This window comes from Lepisma saccharinum, chromosome 9 (assembly GCF_977018435.1).
Source record: "Lepisma saccharinum chromosome 9, izLepSacc3.1, whole genome shotgun sequence".
Classification (NCBI taxonomy): Eukaryota; Metazoa; Arthropoda; class Insecta; order Zygentoma; family Lepismatidae; genus Lepisma; species Lepisma saccharinum.
Genome location: NC_139237.1, coordinates 36,612,017 through 36,635,991, shown reverse-complemented (window position 1 = coordinate 36,635,991; position 23,975 = coordinate 36,612,017). Strand labels below are relative to the sequence as shown.

Genomic DNA, 23,975 nt, shown 5'->3' with positions numbered 1-23,975 from the left:
ATCCAGAAGTGGAAGTGAACTGCTTGTTCATTTTGCAACTTTTTCTCTTTCAGACTCCAAAATGCATACAAATTCCAGACAATCTGCAAAATTCCCTGTTTTCCAGGTTTTCCAGACGTGTAGCAACCCTGCTAACATGGAGAAGGTCATCCATTTGTCTATTGCCAGACTACGTTTTCAATATAACTGCAGACCTTTTCTTGAAAAAATACACTTTTTTTAAATAATTTTTAAGAAACACTAATATTATCTGTAGTTTTTTTGTTTTTTTAAATTCAGGTGTGTCAAAAAATCAAACATAAAATTATGGAAAAAAAATGCTTCCGAACAAGCAGACCCTACGACAAGGTCCAACAACCTCTAATTGCCTCACTCTTGGTTGGTTGGTTGATTTGGTGTTTTAAGTCCACTTTATACACTGTAAGGCTAATCGGGACTGGACCTACAGTTTAAAGTGGGATCTGAACCACTATGTGCCTCCACTGGGTATCGAACCCAGGACCCCTTGATTACAAGGCGATGACGCTACCACTCTGCCATCGGGGAGGCACCCCCACTCTTGAAGGTCTGTGTCATAACAGGCCTTTTCTCAACCCCCATCCCCATGTTTACAGCCACATGGCAGGGTTTCTCTGGAGTCCTCAAGATTCTTCTGAGTGCCCAGTGGCATGCTCCAGGAGAGGTTGGTCAGGGCCATAATCCCTGCTTAGGCTCAATATAAAAATAAGACCATCCAAGGTAGAAAAATATGGCAAAATTAAGAATGATGACTAAAAAAAGTACACGCACCCCCCCCCCCCCTTTCGAAAATCCTGGGCACACCACTGTGAATGTCTGTAGACTTGTTAAGAGGAAAAACACACATTGAACAATATAATCATATTTAATAATTCTCATCGTATGGAATAGAATTATGTATTTTGTAGTCGCAAAATCTGTGATATGAGCTTTTTCATGGAATTGGAAATGACCTTGGCGTTTATCGCAGAGAAATACTGCACCCCTTTCTCCCCTTGAAAAATCGACCGTAGTCTTGCCATGACTACGTGAAGATGTCACGATTCGCCACTGCAAAGTGGCCACACAGATGTGTGAAGTTTGATGTGAAGTATCACTTACAAATTTGGTGTGAAACCCCTGCACCAAATGTCACTTTGGTGTGAATTATCTCTGAAAGTAAGAAGCAAGAAGTTAGGGAAAATATCAAGACATATACTCACAATGCTGATCCAGTACCTCTATGAGAGTGAAAAACACAATGAGGAAATGACATTTCACATTTAATTTTCTTCACAATATCACAGTAAATTTGTACAAAAAATCTCAATAACCAGTATACAAATACTTCTTTGGATTGGTTACATTACATCAATAGTTAGAAATGCATGAAGCATTATTAATGTGAAAAGCTTTAAAATGATCTACTTGCTCTGAAAATATTAGCATTAATGTTGACTGAAATGGCTAACAATTCTGTAGCTCTATAAAAGGAGTTTTGCTTAACTGTAAGCAGTTTGCTATGCTATATAGACATCAAGTTTGGGATATTTGCCAGTAAATATTTCTTGGTAAATAACAAGTTTCTATATTACATTTATACATTACTGATAATGCTGATATTTTCTTGCACTTCATAATAACGGACACTAAACCCACTAGAAACAGGAATAAATCTTGGAAAGCTGCAAATTTATTTCCTGTTTTAATTTTTACGAGATGGCTCAATATTTTATACTCGTGTAAGGTAACAGTTTAACAAACTGAACAACAAATTCTACTTTTGGATGTCAAGTAAATATAACTTTAAAATGAACAATTTTATATATGAACAGTACACTGTAATGCTCCCTTTTATTTTTTTTTTCATGTAGGAATGGGATTGTCTATTTTTATGAATATGCATGTCTTGTCAGATCAGTTTGTAGTTTAGCTTTCGTATTATGGACTAAATGATCACAGAAGCAAGTATTTTTTTTGGAATTTTGTGTTTCAAAAACCTTGGAGATGGAAAAATTCCTGTTTCCTAGTAGGTTTTTGAAAGGGCTACGCAAAGACATAACTTCATATTCTTTAAATTAACATTGTCATTACAAATATGTTTCACACAAATAGTGTCTTTACTACAGAAAAAATAAAAAACATGGATTCATTTAAAGCTTCAAGATTTTTTTTATTATACTGAAGTACGTATAAACTAAAATGGGTGAACAAAAGATATATATATATATATCATAATACTACTTCAATCAATCACAGATCTAGGAAACTTATCACTGCTATACAAAATTGCATTAATCAGCAAAGCAATTCTCATTTCTTACATATGTATAAAACACTAACAATAAAGCCTTCAAATTTCAGTAACAATTACTTAAAATACAATGTAATTATTTTGTTTCTGTTTATAGTTCCTGGCAAATGTAGATGCAATGAACTTCTTCAAGATCTATAGACAGAGTAATTAAGGGAAATTATACAGCAAATTCAATTTACAATAGAAATGTTTCTTGATCTATTTAAAATAATGCTGTGTGAATTTGCTTGTGACTGTATTGGAAGAACTAAGAACATAGGCTCATATGTATACGTACGTATAAATGCTGCCAAAAAAAAAACAAGAAAAAAAAATGACTAATTGCAATATTTTCAATTTTGCCTCTACTGCATAGCAGTCGTAATGTTAATGCCTTCATGCTGCAGCAGCCAAGACTTCACAGAGTTCTTGCATCCTCTTCCGTACAAACCAATTGTGCCATCACTGCGGATAACTCGATGGCACGGAACCAATATCTGGATCGGGTTGGAAGCCATTGCTGTACCCACGGCCTGACTTGCACCTAAAGACAATGAAAAATGGAAATGTATTTTACAAAAGACTGAAAATATTTACTATCTGCACCAAAAATATTGAGCCGTCGGTTTGTGCGCTTGTAAAATTGACTCGGTGGCAGGAAAAAATAAAATACTGTATACCTCATTGGAAAGCTTCAAGCTGACCACCACTGAAATTGCAACATTGTTATTACGCATTAATTGTGACTGTTCCACAGATGATGGCAACATTATATATGGCGGAGATATTTCCACATAAACAAGCTTCAATCACAAGAAAATTCATATTTTTAAGACTGGTTTAAAAAAAGTTACACACAATTGAATTCGACTTATATAAAAAACACACAGAAAAACTACACTTTTACAAACAATTTTGTCTGAATAGAGAACAGACAGGAGTCAAAATCACTTTGTCTTGCTTTTGTCTAAAAGCAGACACTTCTGGCTTTCCAATGAGGTATATTTGACTATTTTCCTCTCATGTGCGCCCAATTCCCCACTCTTTGTCATCATTGTTACACACCTGACAGACGGCACGCTAGGAGCAACAAAGTGCAAGCCACATGTTTCGATCATAATGACCAACATGGTGTGATTAATGTGCGCCAGTTTCGGTCATTATGACCGACATGGCAGGGAACGTGCTAAGGTGAAATGTGGCTTTGTCAGAAATCCTTGATTATGAGGCAAACATTGACTACTATGCTATCAAGGGTGTCATAAACAAGAGTCAGCTGGTATTAAGGCAACTGAGTTATGACATAAGAATTATTCCAGAACACATTCTGAAATCAGCTCTTAAATTCCAAACTTGTATTATTTTGATTTCACAAAATTAGGCATGCATGGTACAGTGAAGCTCCAGGACAGAATAGATAAGGCGCAGATGAGATGGTTCGGACACACGAAGAGGATGGATGCAGAAAGACTACCAGTAAGAGCTTACAATGCCCAAGGAGTGGGAATAAGTCCAAGGGAGAGACCAAGATGTCGGTGGAAAGAGCAGATAGTGGAGAGTGTTAGAAGAGGACAAGATTGGAACACCGTTGAAAGAGAGGAATGGTGCAAGACCAGAAGAAAATGCAGAGGCTTGACTTCTATGGTGACCCAGCCAGAAGCAGGAAACGGCAAAGATTATTATGATGATGGTAAAAAATAAAACATAGGTGAAGGATCAAGAATTTGAACAGATAAAATCTAAAACTAATAATTGTAACCAAGCCTGTACTTGTAGTGACTACACTTTATTGTCCCAACCATAATTTTACTAATCTGTTACTTCTATAAATAGAAACTTTAAGTAAAATATTATTGATACAAACTTACATAATGGCTAAAATTCTTTAATTCTTTCAGCATTTTGATGTAATTCGGATACATCTTTCACTGATTAAATGTTTTAGCCACTAAAAAATAGAAGTACTTAATTGCAAAGAATGAAATAATCTATGTAAAATTCTGCTACTCTGCTCTTATTATAAATATAAGATATAATTCATATACCTAATTTCTGTAAAGTAAATTTTGAAATACAGTTCCCTTTTTACAGCAAAATCCACTGCAGTCACCCTGGAAAACATACTAATGGGGTGAATGAGCCATTCAGGTTTTCATGGAACATTTCACACATTTATATCAGACTGGCAGAATGTAGGATTTCACTTGCCAAAATTTATACTGTTATTTGATCAGAACTGCTGCAAATTTCACATCAGTTTAATCTCTTATAATTTGAAAAAAGCCAGCAGTGTTTTATCTATAAATTTATAGGGAAATATGCATGTTCAATGTGTATTACCAGCCACTTCTACACAAATGTCCTCATTATGAAATATTATTGTAACACACTGATGAACAGTTGCAGGTTCTATAAAAAAATTGTTTTCCCTTTCATATTGTCACACTACGAGAAATCTTATTCAGTATTCAATATAATTTGAATATTGTAAAGCAGGGGTATGGAGAACAAAGTTATTCAGGATGTCTGCCAGTCAAGAAAGTCATGGAAGTCAAGAAAAAGTAAAGAAATCAAGAAGTCAAGAAAAAGGCAATAAATTATTCTTGTGGTCAAGAATTTTTGCTATCATAATGATTTAGTTTACTTTACTTCACTATTTTCTGTCCCTTTGGCTAATCGCGAAGATGAGGATGAATGATGGTAAGATAAGATGGATGAAGGCACACTCGCAAACATATAGGGACAACCAACACAAGCCCCACATAAGATTATACTGGCTGTGAGTCCAGATGCCAAAGCCTCGCTTGTCTGCCAAACACAGTTCAGGATGCATTAATACGAGAAAGTAGATCTAATTCTCATCTTAAATTCAGCTTCAGTTTTCATCTTAACTGGCCCTTTGGTAGGGATTTTCGTTAAATAAATATTTATTTCCTTAATTACTAATTTCCAACTTTACCTAAGTAGGGGTCGAATAAATAAACGTTAAGAAAAACAAATAAAAGGTCTAGAAAGTCCAGAAAAAACAAGAATTCTGGATGTGTTATTTTTGGTAGACACCCTGTTATTGAACTAAAAGCTACCCAAAATGAAACTTCTGGAACCATTTTAAATTACGGTAATTGCTGAATACAGTCAACTCTCGATTCAACGACCTTTCACAGTTCCCGGGAAAAGGGTCGTTATTTCGAAGGGGTCGTTATTGGAATTTGCCCCAATTTTCTGCTTAAACGGAGCTCAAACGGACACAAAGATGCCTAGGAGATGGTAACACCATTTATCCTGGTAATTATACAACCTGTTATGCACAGGACGCGTGTTGTGAGAAGGAAAATAGAACATGAAAATGTTTTCACAAAAAATAATTTAAAATAATGTTACTTTCTTTCAATTGTGTACAGTCGTTGCTTTTCCAGGAAATTCTTACAATTATAGTTCATGAGAAACCCGTTTGCACCGAGACCTATGGAAAGGAAAACAATCTTTCGTTTATTGCAAGCGAAACTCGAAAAAACTTGACACCAGTCACACTGGCGCCAGCAAAATTCTGGAGATAATCGGGCAGAATGAATGTTGGATTTTATACGGGTTTACTAGAGCATTGTCTGTTACAAGATTAACTGGTAAGATTAGATCTCTCGGGAGAAACAACACAACCTTTCTAGGCACCAGACAAAAAAAAAAAAAAAAAGGCAGGGATGTAATTTTCGTTCTGGTTCAGCTGTGTAAAGTACATCGCAAAAAAAAAAAGAACCACGTTTTATTTGCTTCAACCTACTTCATTCACCCTCCCCCGCTCCCCATTCAAGGGAGCAGTCCAAACTCCTTCCTTGACTTGCATTGTAATCCAGTGTGAAAAAGGAAAAGCACAACTTGCGATCTGTCTTCACCCAATGTGTATTCTAGGACACATCATTAAACAGCGTCCCAGTCGAAAGTCGTTTAGGTTTGGAATTGAATTTCACTTTAAACTGTATATTTAGTCCCGATTAGCCCATCAGCATAAAATGAACTGAAAACAAGCTTTATGAATCTGTGCATTTTTACATATCAAAATGGTAGATCGTTATTTACTCTCACATTAATCCATGATTTAATGTTGGATTTAGGAGTATTCTCGATGTCAAACACCCACTCCTCCAAAAGTTCTCCCCTTGAATAATGTCTTTTTAATCGATCTCAGCGACCATTCGGCACTTTTTTTTTCTTCACATGAATGGCTCTGAAAAAAAGCGGATGCGAATTAAATTTACAGTTTTGCTTATCAGAAGGTGCAGAACATGAAGTTTTTCCTTTCTGGAGATCGAATTTCGTTATCGTCAAATGAAAACAGCTTTGCGAGATTCAAAACAATAACTAACTTTTTCCTTGGCGCTGGATGAGTCATTGCTGTTATCGGCAAGCAAGAGCTTTGCAGACGCTAGACAAAACACTGGCGCCAGCTGCATCGTAAAAACAAGGAGACCGGCTGGAAGTTCGAGCAACAGGTGGCGGAAGGGAAAAATCCCAGCATTTTAAAGATAACGCAACTGTGGAAGACTGAACTTTTAACAGCAGTGTAAAGAAGAAAGAAATGACCCTTGCTTTACGTTTTACCATGCAACAGACAATAATACGGGTAATATTTCCTATGCAGACAACAGCATAAAGAAAAAGACCTGAATTCCGCAATTATCAACATTGCCGTGCACACCAGTGGCGGAGAATAAGCTGGGAAAAAGGGGGGGGGGGGGTTTCCAAGAATATATCCAGAACTGGTTGCCCCATTTTAGACATCAAAGGAAAGGAAGAGGGGTGGATCCAGTTCCACCCTTGCCTGTAATCAGCCCATGTGCACACACAAGCAAGAAAATCGCCCCTCCCCCCTTTGCCAACGGAACACTTTTTTGGCAGATATTACGACACAATTAGGAAAAGGAATGAAGTGGGAAACGGGAGTTATGATGCACGTAAGATCGAAGTACACTTTTGTGGAAACCTGGATGACAACGCATTAAGCAGGTTGACGATCTTTAGTTCGCCTATGTGGCTTTGATTATCTCTAACAGTTTCGCTTTTTTATGAAGTGTTGCAGGGAACAAAGAACACGTTTTGAAAGAAAGCGTTTACTGGAAGTTGTCGGCTACAAGTCCGAGAGTTGCTCACTCACGGGAACCTATCTAGGTCAGAGCTGGACAGATGGGCCAGACTTCCAGGCGCCACGCATCTGTATTTTGGAACATTCCTGCGATCTTATCTCTCAAGGTGGTGTATTTATCGATGAAAGAGCTTGACCTGCCATACACATTGGCAAAGACTGCAAGTCCAGCAGTCATTTCGCGCTGCTCCCCCCCCCCCCCTCCTCACCTGCGAGATTTCAGCAGCTCTTAGGACAAGGAAACAAGTCAAGGTCAATTTAAAATAACATCCAAGCACATTCGATCTTCTCTTCTCACGTATCCAAGAGAAAGCGTGGCAAAACATGCCTGGCATGTTGGGTATCAGCCGTCGGGTGCGGGGTAACATTGGTGCGCTTGAGGGAGGGGAGGGTAGAGGTCAAGTGCTATTGGTTTTCACTCAAGCATGGTGTGGTGGTGTCTATTTTTAGTTCAGACCCAATTGTGAGTGGTAGAGCGCTCGTGAAGGGAATGAATGGGGGAAAAAAACAACGCATTTTTCGGTCGATTTCCTTCAATTTTTCAACTTTTTTCCAAATTTTTCAACTTTTTTCTAAATTTTTCACGGTTCCCGGGAAAAGGGTCGTTGCTTCGAGGGGGTCGTTATACCCGGGGTCGTAGAATCGAGAGTTGACTGTATTTGTTTGCCATTACAGGTCATAATTCAAATGTTGAGAGAGTATTTTCATTACCATCAGTACAACAGACTCAGGAAGGGAAATTATTTTTTTATAAAGTCTGTAAAATGTTTGGTACTGGTCCCTATAACTTTGAAATGTTTTACTGTCAACTCTAACATAAATATAGTTTGACTAAACCTAAAATTTTGATAAAAATTGTCTCCTCTGAGAAGTAACACTTAAATCATGTAGTAAGAGCTGTATTGATTAGTATGATTGCAAGTTTTGAAATTTTGCATTTAAATTTTTTTTTTTTTTTAAACTAAAAGGTGTCATTTTTCAACTATTTTCTAACGTGTTCTATAGAAATATGTATTATTTATTGAGAATGTTTTGTGTCCTACATTTTGACTTAATGTCCTACATTTCCCTTACAGTGATCTGGTAACCCTAGGTAGGACACCACACATTCACAGTCTCGGCCATCTCTGGAGGTGATGTGACCACCAGTTCTTTAAACCCCAACCACCGTGGCTCTTTGTTCTATAATAATACCAGCATAAAAAAGCAGGATAAAATAAATAAATGCGTGAGTATTATTCTACCTTGTTTCCACATAAAATGAACGCTACAATTGTGGAAAATATTGTAGAAAATAATAAATAGCTATAATTATTTCTCTTGTAGTGTATTGTTCTTACAAGCATATAAACAATATATTTAAATTTTTCACGAATGTAACTTCAAAATTGTATTTAAATCAGCAAGAAATTTGGAACGCATTTAACGAATATAAAATGATGCTAGATGTGGATTCCACAGGAATATGTAATATAATGCGGTCATGTTGTAGAGCAAACATCAAGGAAAATGGCAATAAGATGGCATAAACAAGATTTCGACATTACACATTTAGACCAAAGAATGGGTTTGTTGGCTCACATCATCAAGGAGAAGCATGGTTTGGAAAAGAGTAATGAGAGACATAGATTTAAATGTGTGACAGTCTTCATTCATTGCGGAACACTGGAAGAAATTAAATAACGAATATGGCAATATAGACTCACTATGGGGTTCTCTTTCGCAAGTGGCATAAGCCACCACCTTTGAAATTTAATCCTACAGAAGAGATCAAGAATATTTGTAAAAAGGAAGATGATTTTAAATTACCTGTTGATATTTGGGATCCATAATAACCTGTGGCAAAGTATCCTATGAGACCAGGAGGCTGGACCTGCCTATGTCATCATTTGGAATAATAATAATAATAACAGCTTGTTTCACAGTAGACTTGTTAGGTTTCAACAATGTAAAACATTACTAACAAGGTTCATTGTATAACTGTAGCATTTATCAAACTAAGAACAAATGTCTGATGAAAGAAGCACGTGCTCTCCCAAAACGTTACATCAAATATTGTGCTTATATGCTTGTAAGAACCGTAAACTACAGGTTAAATTTTTCTACAATGCAAGCAATATGCGCATACAAGAAAATAATAAATAGCTGTTGTACCTGGTGATCCAGCCTGTTGTGCCAAAGCAGCATATGATATCATCTGTCCAGTACCAACATTCCTGGCAAGTGTCAACCAAACTCTCTGTTGAAAAGGACCTGAAGATTTTACAAAATCAAAGTTACGAGAAAAAAATATCACTGTCAAGACTTACTGAAAAACATGCTCAAACGCCACAAATTACACACTATTTCGAGAAACAACCTTGCATTGTGTACTATCTCTTGATATTTTACCACAACCTGGCAAAGAAATTGATGAAGGAGCACTTGCAAAGAACAGCCATGAACAGATTGGGATTCAAACTCAGGCACATCAGTAGGAAGATGAAAAGTTGACCACTTAACATGCTTGGGCCACCAAATTTGCCAAAAAGGAATCTTAATTGCTTGGAATTGTGTGCGTGCTTTTCATGAATCTCTACCATAATTTTACCTTGACTGTACATGTAAGAAAAATGAGCATGTTCTTTGCATGAATTGTGAAATTAAGAAAACTGAAATTAACTCTCCCTAATCCTCGCATTTTTTAAAATTTTCAATTCTATCATGTACCCAAGCAATAAAGGGCTGGAAAGCACTAGGTAACCTATCTACACTATCCCCGTAAAAACATAGAGGCTTTGGTGCCTTTTTCTGGAATACTTTCAGTTAAATTTACATGCCTCTGAAGTAATCAGAGGCACTCTGAACCATGTGTGAAAACGTTTCCTATCCTAAATCATAGCGTGCCAGCCATGAATTTGGAGGAAAAAAGAACGGTACGTTGTTTGGAATGCAAATTATTTGTTTGCAGAAGCCTTGCAGTACCCATACAAAATATCATTCAGTTCCTTTTATTTAAATCAGTATGTCTTTTTTTACGTACATCTCGTAAAAGCAGGAGAAAATATTGAGGTTTTGAGCATTTTTTAAATATTTTGGAACTGTCTTCGAGTTGTGTGTTTACAATCATTGTTTTCCTGCGAGTCATTAAGATTTTGACAGTGAGAACTTTAGACAAAAAATAGTTCCTTTCTTAGTTCATATAAGTTGTACGATTTCAATTCGTATTGAAAAATACTTTGAAAATTTTGTGAACAGTGAGTTCCTTCATTATATGGCAAAGTTTTTATTATTTTTAAAATATTATTTTGGTATGTCTAAGTTTGTTTTTCTATGACATACTTTCTCTTATTTTTTGTAGTTTATATTCTTTAATTGCTAATAATGGCCATGTTTGTGTTCATATATATTTAGTCTAATTTCCAGTAATTCAACATCGTTCTGCATCGATAATTTATGGAAATAACGTTTGTTTTGATAGGGTGGCATGGAATACTGCATGCAGGATGTTTGTACTATTACAAGGTGTTAATGATTTACTCTAGTAATCATCAGCTCTCATGTATTGTTGATAAGTAACCTAGCAAATCTCAAATGAGCAGAAATAAATTAATATGCTTCCACACATGACAGAATTAAATTATATTTAAACATCAGGTGGTTGTACATAAAAAACAAAGAAGCCCCTTATCATTAAAAAAATAATAGTATAAAAAACTGCATACAATCTATTTTAATATACACTAATATCTGCCAGGTCTGCCAGGTCTGACTAAACTATCTTTGCACGTGAATGGCTCTCAGCCACACATCACAGTTCTGACGTCATCTGAGTGACAAAAGGCAGAAGAGGGGATCTGTTTCAGAGGGTGACAAGCGCAGTTTTACTTTCTTTATCCCACTGAATTAGAGTCTTTGAGTTTTCATTTTTCTTAAGAGAATGTAGATGCATTATAAAAGGAACATGCACTGTGTTCTTTACCATATATATGCTTGTAGTATTCATGAGAGAATGGAAATCAATAAATATCAAGTGCTACTTATTTTCCTGAGAGTTTTAAGGCTAGAACGCAAATCCAAAGTAGCTACTTAACAACAATCCTTGACAATGAACCTCCTCCGATGAAGATAAATTTTTTTTGGTGTAGCGTCAAATCATCGCCGACAAAACATCGCCAACAAAACATCGACGATACAAAACATCGACGGTACAAAACATCGACAGTACAAAACATCGACAGTACAAAACATCGACAGTACAAAACATCGACGGCAAAAACATCGACGGCAAAAACATCGACGGCAAAAACATCGACGGCAAAAACATCGACGGCAAAAACATCGACTTCAAAAACATCGACGGTAAAAACATCGACGGTAAAAACATCGACGGCAAAAACATCGACGGCAAAAACATCGACGGCAAAAACATCGACATCAAAAACATCGACGGTAAAAACATCGACATCAAAAACATCGACGGTAAAAACATCGACGGTAAAAACATCGACGGTAAAAACATCGACGGTAAAAACATCGACGGTAAAAACATCGACGGCAAAAACATCGACGGTAAAAACATCGACATCAAAAACATCGACGGTAAAAACATCGACGGAAAGAACATCGACGGCAAAAACATCGACGGGAAAATCATTTTTTGACAAAGTTTTCCACACTAATAAATTCATATCTAATCCCGAATATTTTGAGATGGGCTACCCTAAATTATAAAGTGTTTCAGTGAAACGAACAATGTGTAATGAGCCAACTCAAGTTGCCAACTTATAGTGCTACCGTGCTACCAATGTATAATGGTCATTGTTTTAAGAACGGTCCGCGAGGCCGAAACACGCCCTCTCAATAAAGACGTTATTGTTATTATTATTATTGATTAATTTACAAACAATGAGATTGCGCAGTGAACGTGATTGTTTAGTTTCTGGTAACCATTTATCACTTCTCGCCGGCAGCGTTTGTGGTCGGGGGAAAGGGAAAGGAAGGCTCCTCCGTGAGAAACATGAAAAGACCACCGACTATTGTTATTTCTTGTTTATTAGACGCAGGAGACCGAAAGGACCAATATACAAGTTGACTTTTCTGTAGTGACTTCCTTTCGGTTCATGCACTGGTACACACCGTGTGCAAGTAATATAACTGCCCCCTTGTAATATTGTCTTGCCCCCTTCCTCTCCAGACATTTTCCCCGGGTGTCGCACGACGAAGCGCCTTCACTGTGTATCAGTACCGCTGTTGTATTTGAATCAAGGTGTCCGAGGTTCGATCCCCGGTGGAGGAAAGTGGCACAGTGGTATGGATTCTTTAAACTATAGGTTCAGTTCCGATTAACCGTTCGTGGGTCACACGAGAAAAATTATCTTGTTGATCGCCCGCGGTGCCAGAGACCGGGCTCTTGATATAAGTTAAATTAAAGGTCTAACACACCAAATCCTCAATTATTACGATTAAATATATATATTGTTTTTTGTTATAAATATATTTGCAAACAATTGATATTGTATAAAACTACGAATTGCATATTTCAGTTTCTAAAAATAAATATACAGGACAAAATAAATAACATTCCAAATACCGAAAATGTCAATATTACATGTGCACCCATAAAATAATATTAATAATAATAGTTTTAAGTCCTCTTTATGCACAGAGAAGTTAATCGGGACTGGACCCAAAGTTTAAAATAGGATCTGAACCACCATGTGCTTTCACTGGGTATCGAACCCGTGACCCATTGATTACAGGGTAACACTGCATTTCTTGCAGAGACAATTGGAAAAATTAGTTTCTTTTGCAAATAAAGTAATTGGTGATTGAAAGTATTTTTAAATTTTTCACTGCACTCTTACAAATGTTACAGTGATGGGTATCAATGACCATCTGAATCAAACTGTCCATCTAGTGAGTCACTTTCCCTCAGAATATTCGCTCTTATTCCCTTATGTCCACCTCATCAGGGACGGCGTTCCAGGCGGGCTAGGGGACAAAACATCTCTGGCTCCCTTCTCCCCAAGATTTTTATAGTAGGTTAGACGCATTTCGACCAAAAATAGGAAAAACTAGAAGTTTTCTCACTCAATATTTTCCATTAACAAACTTCCATTTGGCCAATCATAACTCACCAAACTTGCTACAAAAATTGAATCACTATTATTAGGAATAGGTGTAACAGGTGCGAAAATAATTTTTTATAAGTAGGAGAACGTTCAACACCTAACGAACCTTTAAGCTTCATTTTCATAGGCGTGCGCACGGGAGGCAAAGGTGGCCGACTGTCTCCCCTAATCCTTTACTTAGAAATGCAATGTAATCTTATTGCAGTTATAATATTAAACTCTAAAAGAATGTTACCTATTTTTAAGTCGATACATGTCCAAGCAACTACGGGAGAATGGGTTGCTTGTATTACTTTTTATATAATTGAACTATTCCACTCCGTTTTCTAGGAAATTTCTTGTAATTACACTCACTCATACTTTATACGTTAGCTGTAAGTTGTCAGCTGTGTAGCTTAATATGGCTGGCGAATAAATGGCTCATACTTGGAAATTAATAAATTATGTGCAGTTGTTTTGAATCTGAACCTGAGAGATTAATTTAAAGTCACATATAATTTAAACAGTGTGATCTTTTTTTAATAATGCAATACATATATAGCTTAATTCCAACAAGGCATGGTATCTTCGAAAGCATCTTAAGAGATGCAGGATAGAAACTTATTCCTTTAAAGATCCTATCTGTAACAAGATGGGCTTGCTGTGCGAATGCTACGACAGTCATAAATTCTTTCCGTAAATATTTGACATCAGGAAATAGTCTCAAATACAAAAGTAACTGAAGTGAAGGCAATAGAAGAGGACTGCTTTCGCAAATGAGAATGGCGGAAGCAAGGGGAGCATTGACCGTCTAAAATTTTCAGGTTTATTAAAATTTACAAGTCAATGGTACTTTTATTGACCTCTTCGGGCCAGAGGAGCAATTTTTATGATTTCACAAATGTGACAGTTGTTTCACAAAATAAAAATAATCTTGGACGCTATTTTTATGGCCTAGAAAACTTTTTCATCCTCCCCAAAAAAGTTAAGCGGCAAGTTCGATTGTGACCCCCTAAAGTTAGATTCCAAGTTACGCCCATGAACTTGGATATAGAAATTCCTCGTCAAACAAAAAATAGATAATTCGTGGCAAAATGATGTCCAAATGTGGCGGCGATTGGTTTCCAAAACTGAGGGGGGGGGAGGACAAGGACAGTTTACTTTCCCTTGGTACATAAGGTTTAGCATAGTGCGAGAGAAAATGTGGCAAAATGTATGAGATGGTGCAACTGTCCCTGCACGCCCCCAAAATCTCCGCCACTAGTTAAATGTGAAAGAACATTTTTCTTTTTGCAGCAATTCATGGGTTACCTTCGTAATGGGATTGGTAACTGGAGGTTGAGTGCTGTATTTATTCCCTCAAATGTAACAGTTATTTAACAAAATAGTCCTGGATATTATTTTTATGGGATGGAACAACTTTTCGATTCTCGATTAGTGCAGTGGCGGCGATTAGGTTGGCATGGGGGTGCAGATGCCCCCCCCCCCACTTTTTGCCGCTTTTGCCCCCGCATTATGCTAAACCGTATGTACGAAGAGAAAGTAAATCGTTTGTCCCCCCCCCCCCAAAGTTTTGTAACCCAATCGCCTCCACTGAATTTAACTGTTGATGAATAACACAAAGCTTATAAAGTTCGTTAAAGGCAATTTTGAACGTTTCAACCATTGCAAGCAGTTGCTGAAGGGTTCTTATTGCTAATTCCCTTCCATATCACAACAGTAGTGAGCGGCGTAGGATTGTAGCTTTCCGTAGTTCATAAATTCGGAACTTTCTGAACTGAAACGGCCAAATCCAATTAACACATCACTTAGTGTCCTTAATAAAGCTTTCCTTTAATTTAGAAATTAATAAATCATAATTTTAATATTCTCTTCACATGTAGCTCTTCTGCTTTCACATGCTGGAATCGAAATGGCCTACTATGACAGTGCACAAATTATTTTCTGACCTCAGAAATGAGGTTAATATAAATCCAACCAACTAAATACTGCAATACGGTGCAAAAATCAGCACGCTTGGGGAATGTAGGCATACTCCTAAGACTCCGAAGAGCATTAACTTGCCCAAGCCTGCTGACTCTTGCACAAATTGCAGTATTTTATAGTGGAATTCGAGCCACTTAATGAAATGTACCCCCACCAGGGATCGAACACGGGTACACTTGGTTACAAGGCAACAGTCTTATTGCCAGACTACCTAGGTGTGGAACTCAATTTTAATATTTCTAATTCATAGTTTGTTAACTCCTTGATTTCATAACGTCGTATTTCTCTCTCTCGGAATTTTTAGTGATAAGGATATACGTATACACTAGGGGTGGCCAGATCCGGATCCTGGCGGATCCGAAATCCGGATCCGGTTGGTTCCGGATCCTTAGGATCCGGATCCTAAAATTTTTCGGATCCGGATCTGCGGATCCGGAATTTTCAGATCCGGATCCAGAACTTTCGGATCCGCGGATCCGTAATTTTCAGATTCGGATCCGGATCCAGAACTTTCGGATCCGGATCCAGAATTTTCGGATCCGGATCCAGAATTTTCGGATCCGGATCCAAAACTTTCGGATCCGGTACTTTCAGATCCGGATCAGGTACTTTCGGATCTGGATCCGGTACTTTTGGATCCGGATCCGTTTTGCCATCCCACATGCGCTTCTTTGGAAAGTAAGAATGTGCTTATAACATATTGTTACCTGCTAATATACATATATATATAATATACATACACATATATATATATAGTGTGTGTGCTCGCGTGCGCGATTTGTAATTAATTAATACACTTACTTACTAGGGAGGTATAAGTCTCCCCCTCCGATTTCCATGAAACTTGGCAGGTGTATAGAGCCCCCCCCCTCAAATGTCAAGATGAGGAGAAATTGAAGTGGGGATCTGTCCCCGAAACCACGTAAATATGGCATAGGAAGAAACAGGGGGCATACGGGCTCTCTATACACCTGGCAAATTTCATGGGAATCGGAGGGGGACACAGGGGTCAGATGATTCCCACGGCAATTTGTCCTAATCTTGACATTTGAGGTGGGTTTTGCCCCCTAAAACAGTATTTTAGCCAAAACAAAAAAACAAGTATTTCTTCCTTTGGGCCCCTCTATACACCTGCGAAGTTTCATGAAAATCGGAGGGGAACACAGGGGTCAGATCCTTACTTCAATTTGTCCTCATCTTGACATTTGAGGGGATTTTGCCCCCTGAAACAGTTTTTAGCTCAAACAAAAAAACACGTAATTCTTCCTTCGGGCCCCTCTATACACCTGCCATGTTTCATGGAAATCGGAGGGGAACTCAGGGGTCAGATTACCACTTCAATTTGTCCTCATCTTGACATTTGAGAGGAGGTTGCCCCCTAGAACAATTTTTTTTCCGAAACAAAAAAACACGTATTTCTTCATTTGGGCCCGTTTATACACACACCTGCCAAGTTTCATGGAAATCTGAGGGGGACACAGGGGTCAGATCCCCACTTCAATTTGTCCTCATCTTGACAATTCAGTGGGTTTCGCCCTGTAAAACAGTTTTTTAGCTGAAACAAAAAAAAAACATGTATTTCTTCCTTTGGGCCCCACTATACACCTGCCAAGTTTCATGGAAATCGGAGGGGGACACACAAATCAAATGCCCACTTAAATTTGTCCTCATATTGACATTTGAGGGGGGGTTGCCCCCTAAAATCGTTTTTTAGCCGAAACAAAAAAAAACACGTATTTCTTCATTTGGGCCCGTTTATACACACACCTACCAAGTATCATGGAAATCGGAGGGGGACACAGGGGTCCGATCCTCACTTCAATTTGTCTTCATCTTGACATTTGAGGGGGTTTTGCCCCCTAAAACTGTTTTTTATCTAAAACAAAAAAACACGTATTTCTTCCATTGGGCCCCACTATACACCTGCCAAGTTTCATGGAAATCGGAAAGACACAGGGGTCAGATCCTCACTTCAATTTGTCCTCATCTTGACATTTGAGTAGGTTTTGCCCCCTAAAACCGTTTTTTAGCTGAAACAAAAAAAAACACGTATTTCTTCATTTGGGCCCGTTTATACACACACCTGCCAAGTATCATGGAAATCGGAGGGGTACACAGGGTCAGATCCTCACTTCAATTTGTCCCCATCTTGACATTTGAGGGGGTTTTGCCCCCTAAAACCGTTTTTTATCTGAAACAAAAAAACACGTATTTCTTCCATTGGGCCCCACTATACACCTGCCAAGTTTCATGGAAATCGGAAAGACACAGGGGTCAGATCCTCACTTCAATTTGTCCTCATCTTGACATTTGAGTAGGTTTTGCCCCCTAAAACCGTTTTTTAGCTGAAACAAAAAAAACACGTATTTCTTCATTTGGGCCCGTTTATACACACACCTGCCAAGTATCATGGAAATCGGAGGGGTACACAGGGTCAGATCCTCACTTCAATTTGTCCTCATCTTGACATTTGAGGGGGTTTTGCCCCCTAAAACCGTTTTTTATCTGAAACAAAAAAAAACACGTATTTCTTCCATTGGGCCCCACTATACACCTGCCAAGTTTCATGGAAATCGGAAAGACACTGGGGTCAGATCCTCACTTCAATTTGTCCTCATCTTGACATTTGAGGGGGTTTTGCCCCCTAAAACAGTTTTATAGCTGAAACAAAAAAAAACACGTATTTCTTCATTTGGGCCCGTTTATACACACACCTGCCAAGTATCATGGAAATCGGAGGGGGACACAGGGTCAGATCCTCACTTCAATTTGTCCTCATCTTGACATTTGAGGGGGTTTTGCCCCCTAAAACCGTTTTTTATCTGAAACAAAAAAACACGTATTTCTTCCATTGGGCCCCACTATACACCTGCCAAGTTTCATGGAAATCGGAAAGACACAGGGGTCAGATCCTCACTTCAATTTGTCCTCATCTTGACATTTGAGGGGGTTTTGCCCCCTAAAACCGTTTTTTAGCTGAAACAAAAAAACACGTAATTCTTCCTTTGGCCCCCACTATACTGCCAAGTTTCATGGAAATCGGAGGGGGACACTTAGATAACCTCCCTTGTTAGTCTTACACTTTGTAATTATTTAACACTGCATATATTATAATGTTTTATTTTAATTTGTAAAGCTGTAACTGTAGAACAATTGTATAATTTTTGTATAACGTTTCTATCTTGTTATATGTGTTAAAGGTTTCATCCTGGAATGGAATGTCTCACATTTATGTGTGTTTTCATTTCCAATACATTCGAATGAATATATATTCGTTTCAATGGCATTTACAAAATCACTTCGGACATTTGTGCACGAGTGTGTTAGCCGATGCGTAGCAAAGTATTTTAGGAACAACACTTGAAAAAAATTCTTGTAGGACTAAGGTGTGGTAATATTATAATGGGATTGAGATACGAAACTTTCGGATCCGGATCCGGATTTTCGGATCCGGATCCAGATCCGAAACTTTCGGACCCGGATCCGAAATTTTTGGATCCGGATCCCAAACTTTCAGACCCGGATCCGGAACTCTCGGATCCAGATCCAGATCCGAAACTTTCAGACCCGGATCCGGATCCGCGGATCCGGAACTCTCGGATCCAGATCCGGAACTTTCGGATCCGGATCCGTGGATCCGGAACTCTCGGATCCGGATCCGGATCCGGATGCAGATCCGTAACTTTTGGATCCGGATCCGGATTCGAATGGATCCGGATTTTTTGGATCCGGATCCGTTTGGCCATCCCTAGTATACACTGCCTTTCACGGCCGAGGTGTCCGTTGGGCGGCGGCTAGTGCGTCGGAAAGTAAGAGCACATCTGCCGGCATTTAAACCCACAACTGTACGCTGACCTTGACATTGGACACGTCCGTGCTTCAGTATCCAGACAGCTGTTATCCAGTTTGCACGTGTTTGTGATGTGTTAAATTGTTAACAAGTGTTTTAGATTGTTTTGTTTTATTGTATGTATTGCCAGTTCTTTCTGCAGTCTAATAATGCCACGCTATCCGTACAATTTTAAACAAGGAATTTTTATATACGACTCTTACGTCATTACGAATTCTTGTAGTGAAGTTAGAATTCGTATTGCAGCAGAATTACCAGATGTTTCTGTTTCACACAGAGACAGTGATCTGTTACTTGTGAACAAATTTAGGAAAATGGGGTCTGCTCTTGTTAAGGTAAAACGGCACGTGCTTACTGAGGATAAAATAGACAACATTGGAACATGATTGAAACATACTCCTCAGAAATCTCTCAGACGCCTTGCACAAGAAAGACATATTTCTAACGTCATCGTGGCGAGTTTTATACCGGAAGCCATATATCAGAAGAATTGAAAGAAAATATGAAGAAATAAATTGAAGCAATTTCGAAAGAGGAACTGATACGTGTTAGTGAAAATTTCTTATAAATATGTGGATGCAGGAGGACATCATTTCAGAAACAAGTTCTAGATCCGCCTATGTGTATGGCGACAACCTGTATATTTATGTCTAACACAAACTACTAGCAAAAAATTACAGCTAAATTATTCTCCTTATTTTCTTAAGTTCATATAAGGCTGTGTATTTTAAAAAATAAAACACGTTGTTTGTTAAAAACCCTTCATGCACAATCTACATTTGTGACAAAAATTCTAGAAACCCTTCTGGTGTGACTGGTAGAATTGATATCAGTTACAGATAAACCCTGATGTTTGTGAGAGACGATGTTTTGAAGGCTTCTGTCCAGTGGCTATCACAAGGGGTCTGCTGTGTGAAGGTGGGCGGGGGAGGTAAAGCAAAGGGGCCCTCAGTCGGTTCGTACCATAGTCATAAAGGAACATTTCTTCCACATCCACAATATAACGAGCATACAACTATCCCGTCTATGAAGTTAAAAGCAGCTTGCTAGAAAGCAGAAGGAAACATGACACTTCGCATTGTTTACGATTCCATTGTTTGAGCTTTGGGGCAAGAATCAGGTGCTAAAAATAATATTGTTTTGATGTCAGAAGGTGCGCGTGCAGCCTGAAATTATCGAATCAATGAAAATACCGCTCTTGCACAACAACCATGGCTGATAAGAAATCTAAAAACAAGATCGCCCCAATGTAGGCATGTTTGGTCGAAACAAAGAAGAGCTGTAGCTTCATGATGCTATTATCATAACACTAAATCCTATTCATGAAGCGAATCAAGATATAAATTTCACCTGGGCGAGTTGAAGTTTTAGCACCGATCTACTTTCCACCCTATTACTCACCCCCATCTTTCTACTCTGCTCCTCCTACTTTCCGCCTTCCTCCAATAATAATAAAACATGACTGCATTATAAATTAACAGTTTTAATGACAAAAAAATAGCGGTGTTTGGTGTCGATGTTTTTGCCGTCGATGTTTTTGGTGTCGATGTTTTTAGCATCGATGTTTTTGGCGTCGATGTTTTTGCCGTCGATGTTTTGCTGTCGATGTTTTTGGTGTCGATGTTTTTGCCGTCGATTCTTTTGGTGTCGATGTTTTTGATGTCGATGTTTTTGGTGTCGATGTTTTTGCTGTCGATGTTTTTGGCGTCGATGTTTTTGGCGTCGATGTTTTTGGTGTCGATGTTTTTGGCGTCGATGTTTTTGGCGTCGATGTTTTGCTGTCGATGTTTTTGGCGTCGATGTTTTTGGTGTCGATGTTTTTGCCGTCGATGTTTTTGGTGTCGATGTTTTTGCCGTCGATGTTTTTGCCGTCGATGTTTTTGGTGTCGATGTTTTTGCTGTCGATGTTTTTGGTGTCGATGTTTTTGCCGTCGATATTTTTGGTGTCGATGTTTTTGGTGTCGATGTTTTGTCGTCGATGTCTTTGGTGTCGATGTTTTTTCCGTCGATGTTTTTGCCGTCGATGTTTTTGTCGTCGATGTTTTGGCCGTCGATGTTTTTGTTGTCGATGTTTTGTACTGTCGATGTTTTGTACTGTCGATGTTTTGTACTGTCCATGTTTTGTGCTGTCGATATTTTGTACTGTCGATGAAATGTAGGCGATGTTTTTGTTGTCGATGTTTTTGCGTCGATGTTTTGACCTATAACCATTTTTCTTTATAGGTTCCAGATTTTAAGGTAGTGAAATAGATGCTTTCAAATTGGAAGATGTGCAAACTAGTGATTATTTCATGAAAATCTTCAACTAACCTTCCCTCAGAAACACAACTGTCTCAACAATCAAAGAAACTGAGCAGAATATAGTTTTAGTTTTTAATCACCCTTGTTAAGTTCATTCCAAGTAACTTGCAATCTAAAGTCTGTACTCAGAAGAAAATTTCTACAGTGGAGGAAAATTTCAAACAACTTTTAAAAGAGAGAAGTAAAAATTTGAAGGCAAAGACTCTCTCTCCTACCTGTTTTCAGGCTCATAACTGTTATAAACACATTACAACAGTTTCTCATGTTGTTAAAATAAGTATTGTTTATATTATTTATTAGAAATATGTGCCGTATCACGCCGCAGACGTAAATCGAACCTAGGACCCGGGCATCATAAATAAATAAGCTAATCATGTTATAAAAAGGGTCCCGCTGAAGCATTGAAAAAAGAGCTTCTTAAAAGCTCACCGCGACAGCGTCCTTCAGCGGAGTTTTTCCAACTCCGCTGACATGGCATTAGAGAAATGAAATCAGGAATCAGCGTTCTTCCTCAGAATTGCCGTTGCCAAAGGATGCGATCGAGTCAACCGTCGTAACAGCCGATAGTTCGAATTTCATTTGAATAGGTCGCATGAGAAAATATCAGTCTTAGTTGTCTTCCGTTTTCCGTCAGATGAAGTAGTTACGAAAGAACTCTAGTTGTTTTCAGTTTCCGTTGAATCCGGTTATCGCGAGAGAGCTCCACAGGCATCATAAGTTTAGAAAAAGGAGCAAACGAACGATCGGAAGTTAAAGTTATCGTTTGGAATATCGGTCTACGAAAGTACAGAGTTTGGAGCCCGGAGTTGCTCCCTCGTCCGTTTTCTTACAGAGTAGGAAGGACCAGCGGAGAAGAGATCGCCGTAGAACTCCAGGTAATGAACATTCCTTATCTTTCCTTCCCCTGCCTGTTCAGTCAAAGGTAGTGTTTTTAAATATATGTCCGTGTGTTCTTCTTTACAGGGCTAGTCCCCTTGCAGTTTGAGTTACAACGTTGCTCTCGCCTAGCAAGCGAGTGGCTAAAGGCTGTCATAGCCCATCAACAATCCCCCCTCTAAGACTTTATACGTGGTGCTTTTAAGAAGCTCTTTTTCAATGCTTCAGCCGGACCCTTTTTATAACGTGATTAGCTTATTTATTTATGATGCCTGGGTCCTAGGTTCGATTCACGTCTGCGGCATGATACGATGCACATAACTATCAGATAATTTTAGAGATCAGCAATTTCTTATGAAACTCAGTTGCACCGTTTCCATGCAAAATTATTTTTCACTTTCAAAGACACTAACCTGTCATGTCTTCCATGCTAGCAATTGCTTGGCAGTTTCTGTGCAAATGAGAAACAAGGAAAAAATCATCTGCTAGGCAACGAGGAATGAATGGAAGCCAGAAGAGAGGTGCTGTTGACACGTTGTAGTCAAACTCCCACATGTTTTGTTTGTGTCTTGTTGAAGAAGCTTGTTTTTATAAGCGTGGTGTTGGTTAGTGTGGTGGTATCTTAATATGCATATTTTAATTGCAGCCTGGCCTCGGCTTCCCCCAACGTGGAGTTCACTTTGTCTGCAGGGGCAACGGTGCAAGCTTTCTGCTAGAAAAGCCAATGATTGGCAAGAACGGAAAACATTGTACCAAACGCAGTTTAGTGCATTCCAAATTATTTGATTGCCAGCCCCTCCACCTCCCTAAAAATTTGAAGCTGTGGTAATTTATAACATTTTTGCCTTTCAAATTTGATAACATGGTTACGGTAGTATGCCAGACACACTGGTTCAAGTCCTGGTTGAGCCTGCACTTTTTTATGAAATTTCTACATAGTACATCTCCTGTGAGTACCAAATTTCTAAATACAACGGGCATATAAAAGTAATGAGCAACAATCAGAATGCATCCGTACATGCAAACAAAGTAAATCATTGCAATATACAGACTTTACTGAACGCGTTGAGGTAGTGTAACGTCATTAGCTTCAATTGTGTGAGCACAGGAAGTTGTTTCAAAATGGCTGACAGTGATGTTTTGTTTCGACCACGTGCTGTGATTGATTTCCTTGTTAAAGAGGAAATTCTTGCAACATGGAAAGAGTTGACAATATCATTAAATACAGATGAGTCACTGTGGATACAACTGAAACAATACTTGAGATAGGATCCATTGGGTCTCACATTTATTGATGGCAGACCTCAAAGTGTAGCGAAAAAACACCACTGCTACAACCATTTCCACACAGCAGTGAATCTGTCATTACCAGAATAAATTATCATCCAGTACGAGGGTCACTATTTATATTTTGAGCCTAACAATGAAAAAACAGGAATT

General features: G+C 38.4%; 2 protein-coding genes across 2 annotated transcripts in view; one reads left to right on the top strand and one right to left on the bottom strand.

The window, feature by feature from the left end:
• Nucleotides 1-8,560, top strand: part of LOC145992006 (stereocilin-like) — a 50,217-nt gene extending 41,657 nt beyond the window's left edge. The window contains exon 7 of the mRNA XM_083128014.1: nt 8,507-8,560. The gene's annotated coding sequence lies outside the window, so the exon portion shown is untranslated. The remainder of the gene's footprint in view (nt 1-8,506) is intronic.
• Nucleotides 1,266-23,975, bottom strand: part of agt (O-6-alkylguanine-DNA alkyltransferase) — a 39,541-nt gene continuing 16,831 nt past the window's right edge. The window contains exons 4-5 of the mRNA XM_083128016.1: nt 9,585-9,683; nt 1,266-2,837 (exon numbers count right to left, since the gene is read on the bottom strand). Coding sequence (XP_082984142.1) covers nt 2,659-2,837; nt 9,585-9,683 — 278 coding nt within the window. The 3' untranslated portion in view covers nt 1,266-2,658. The remainder of the gene's footprint in view (nt 2,838-9,584; nt 9,684-23,975) is intronic.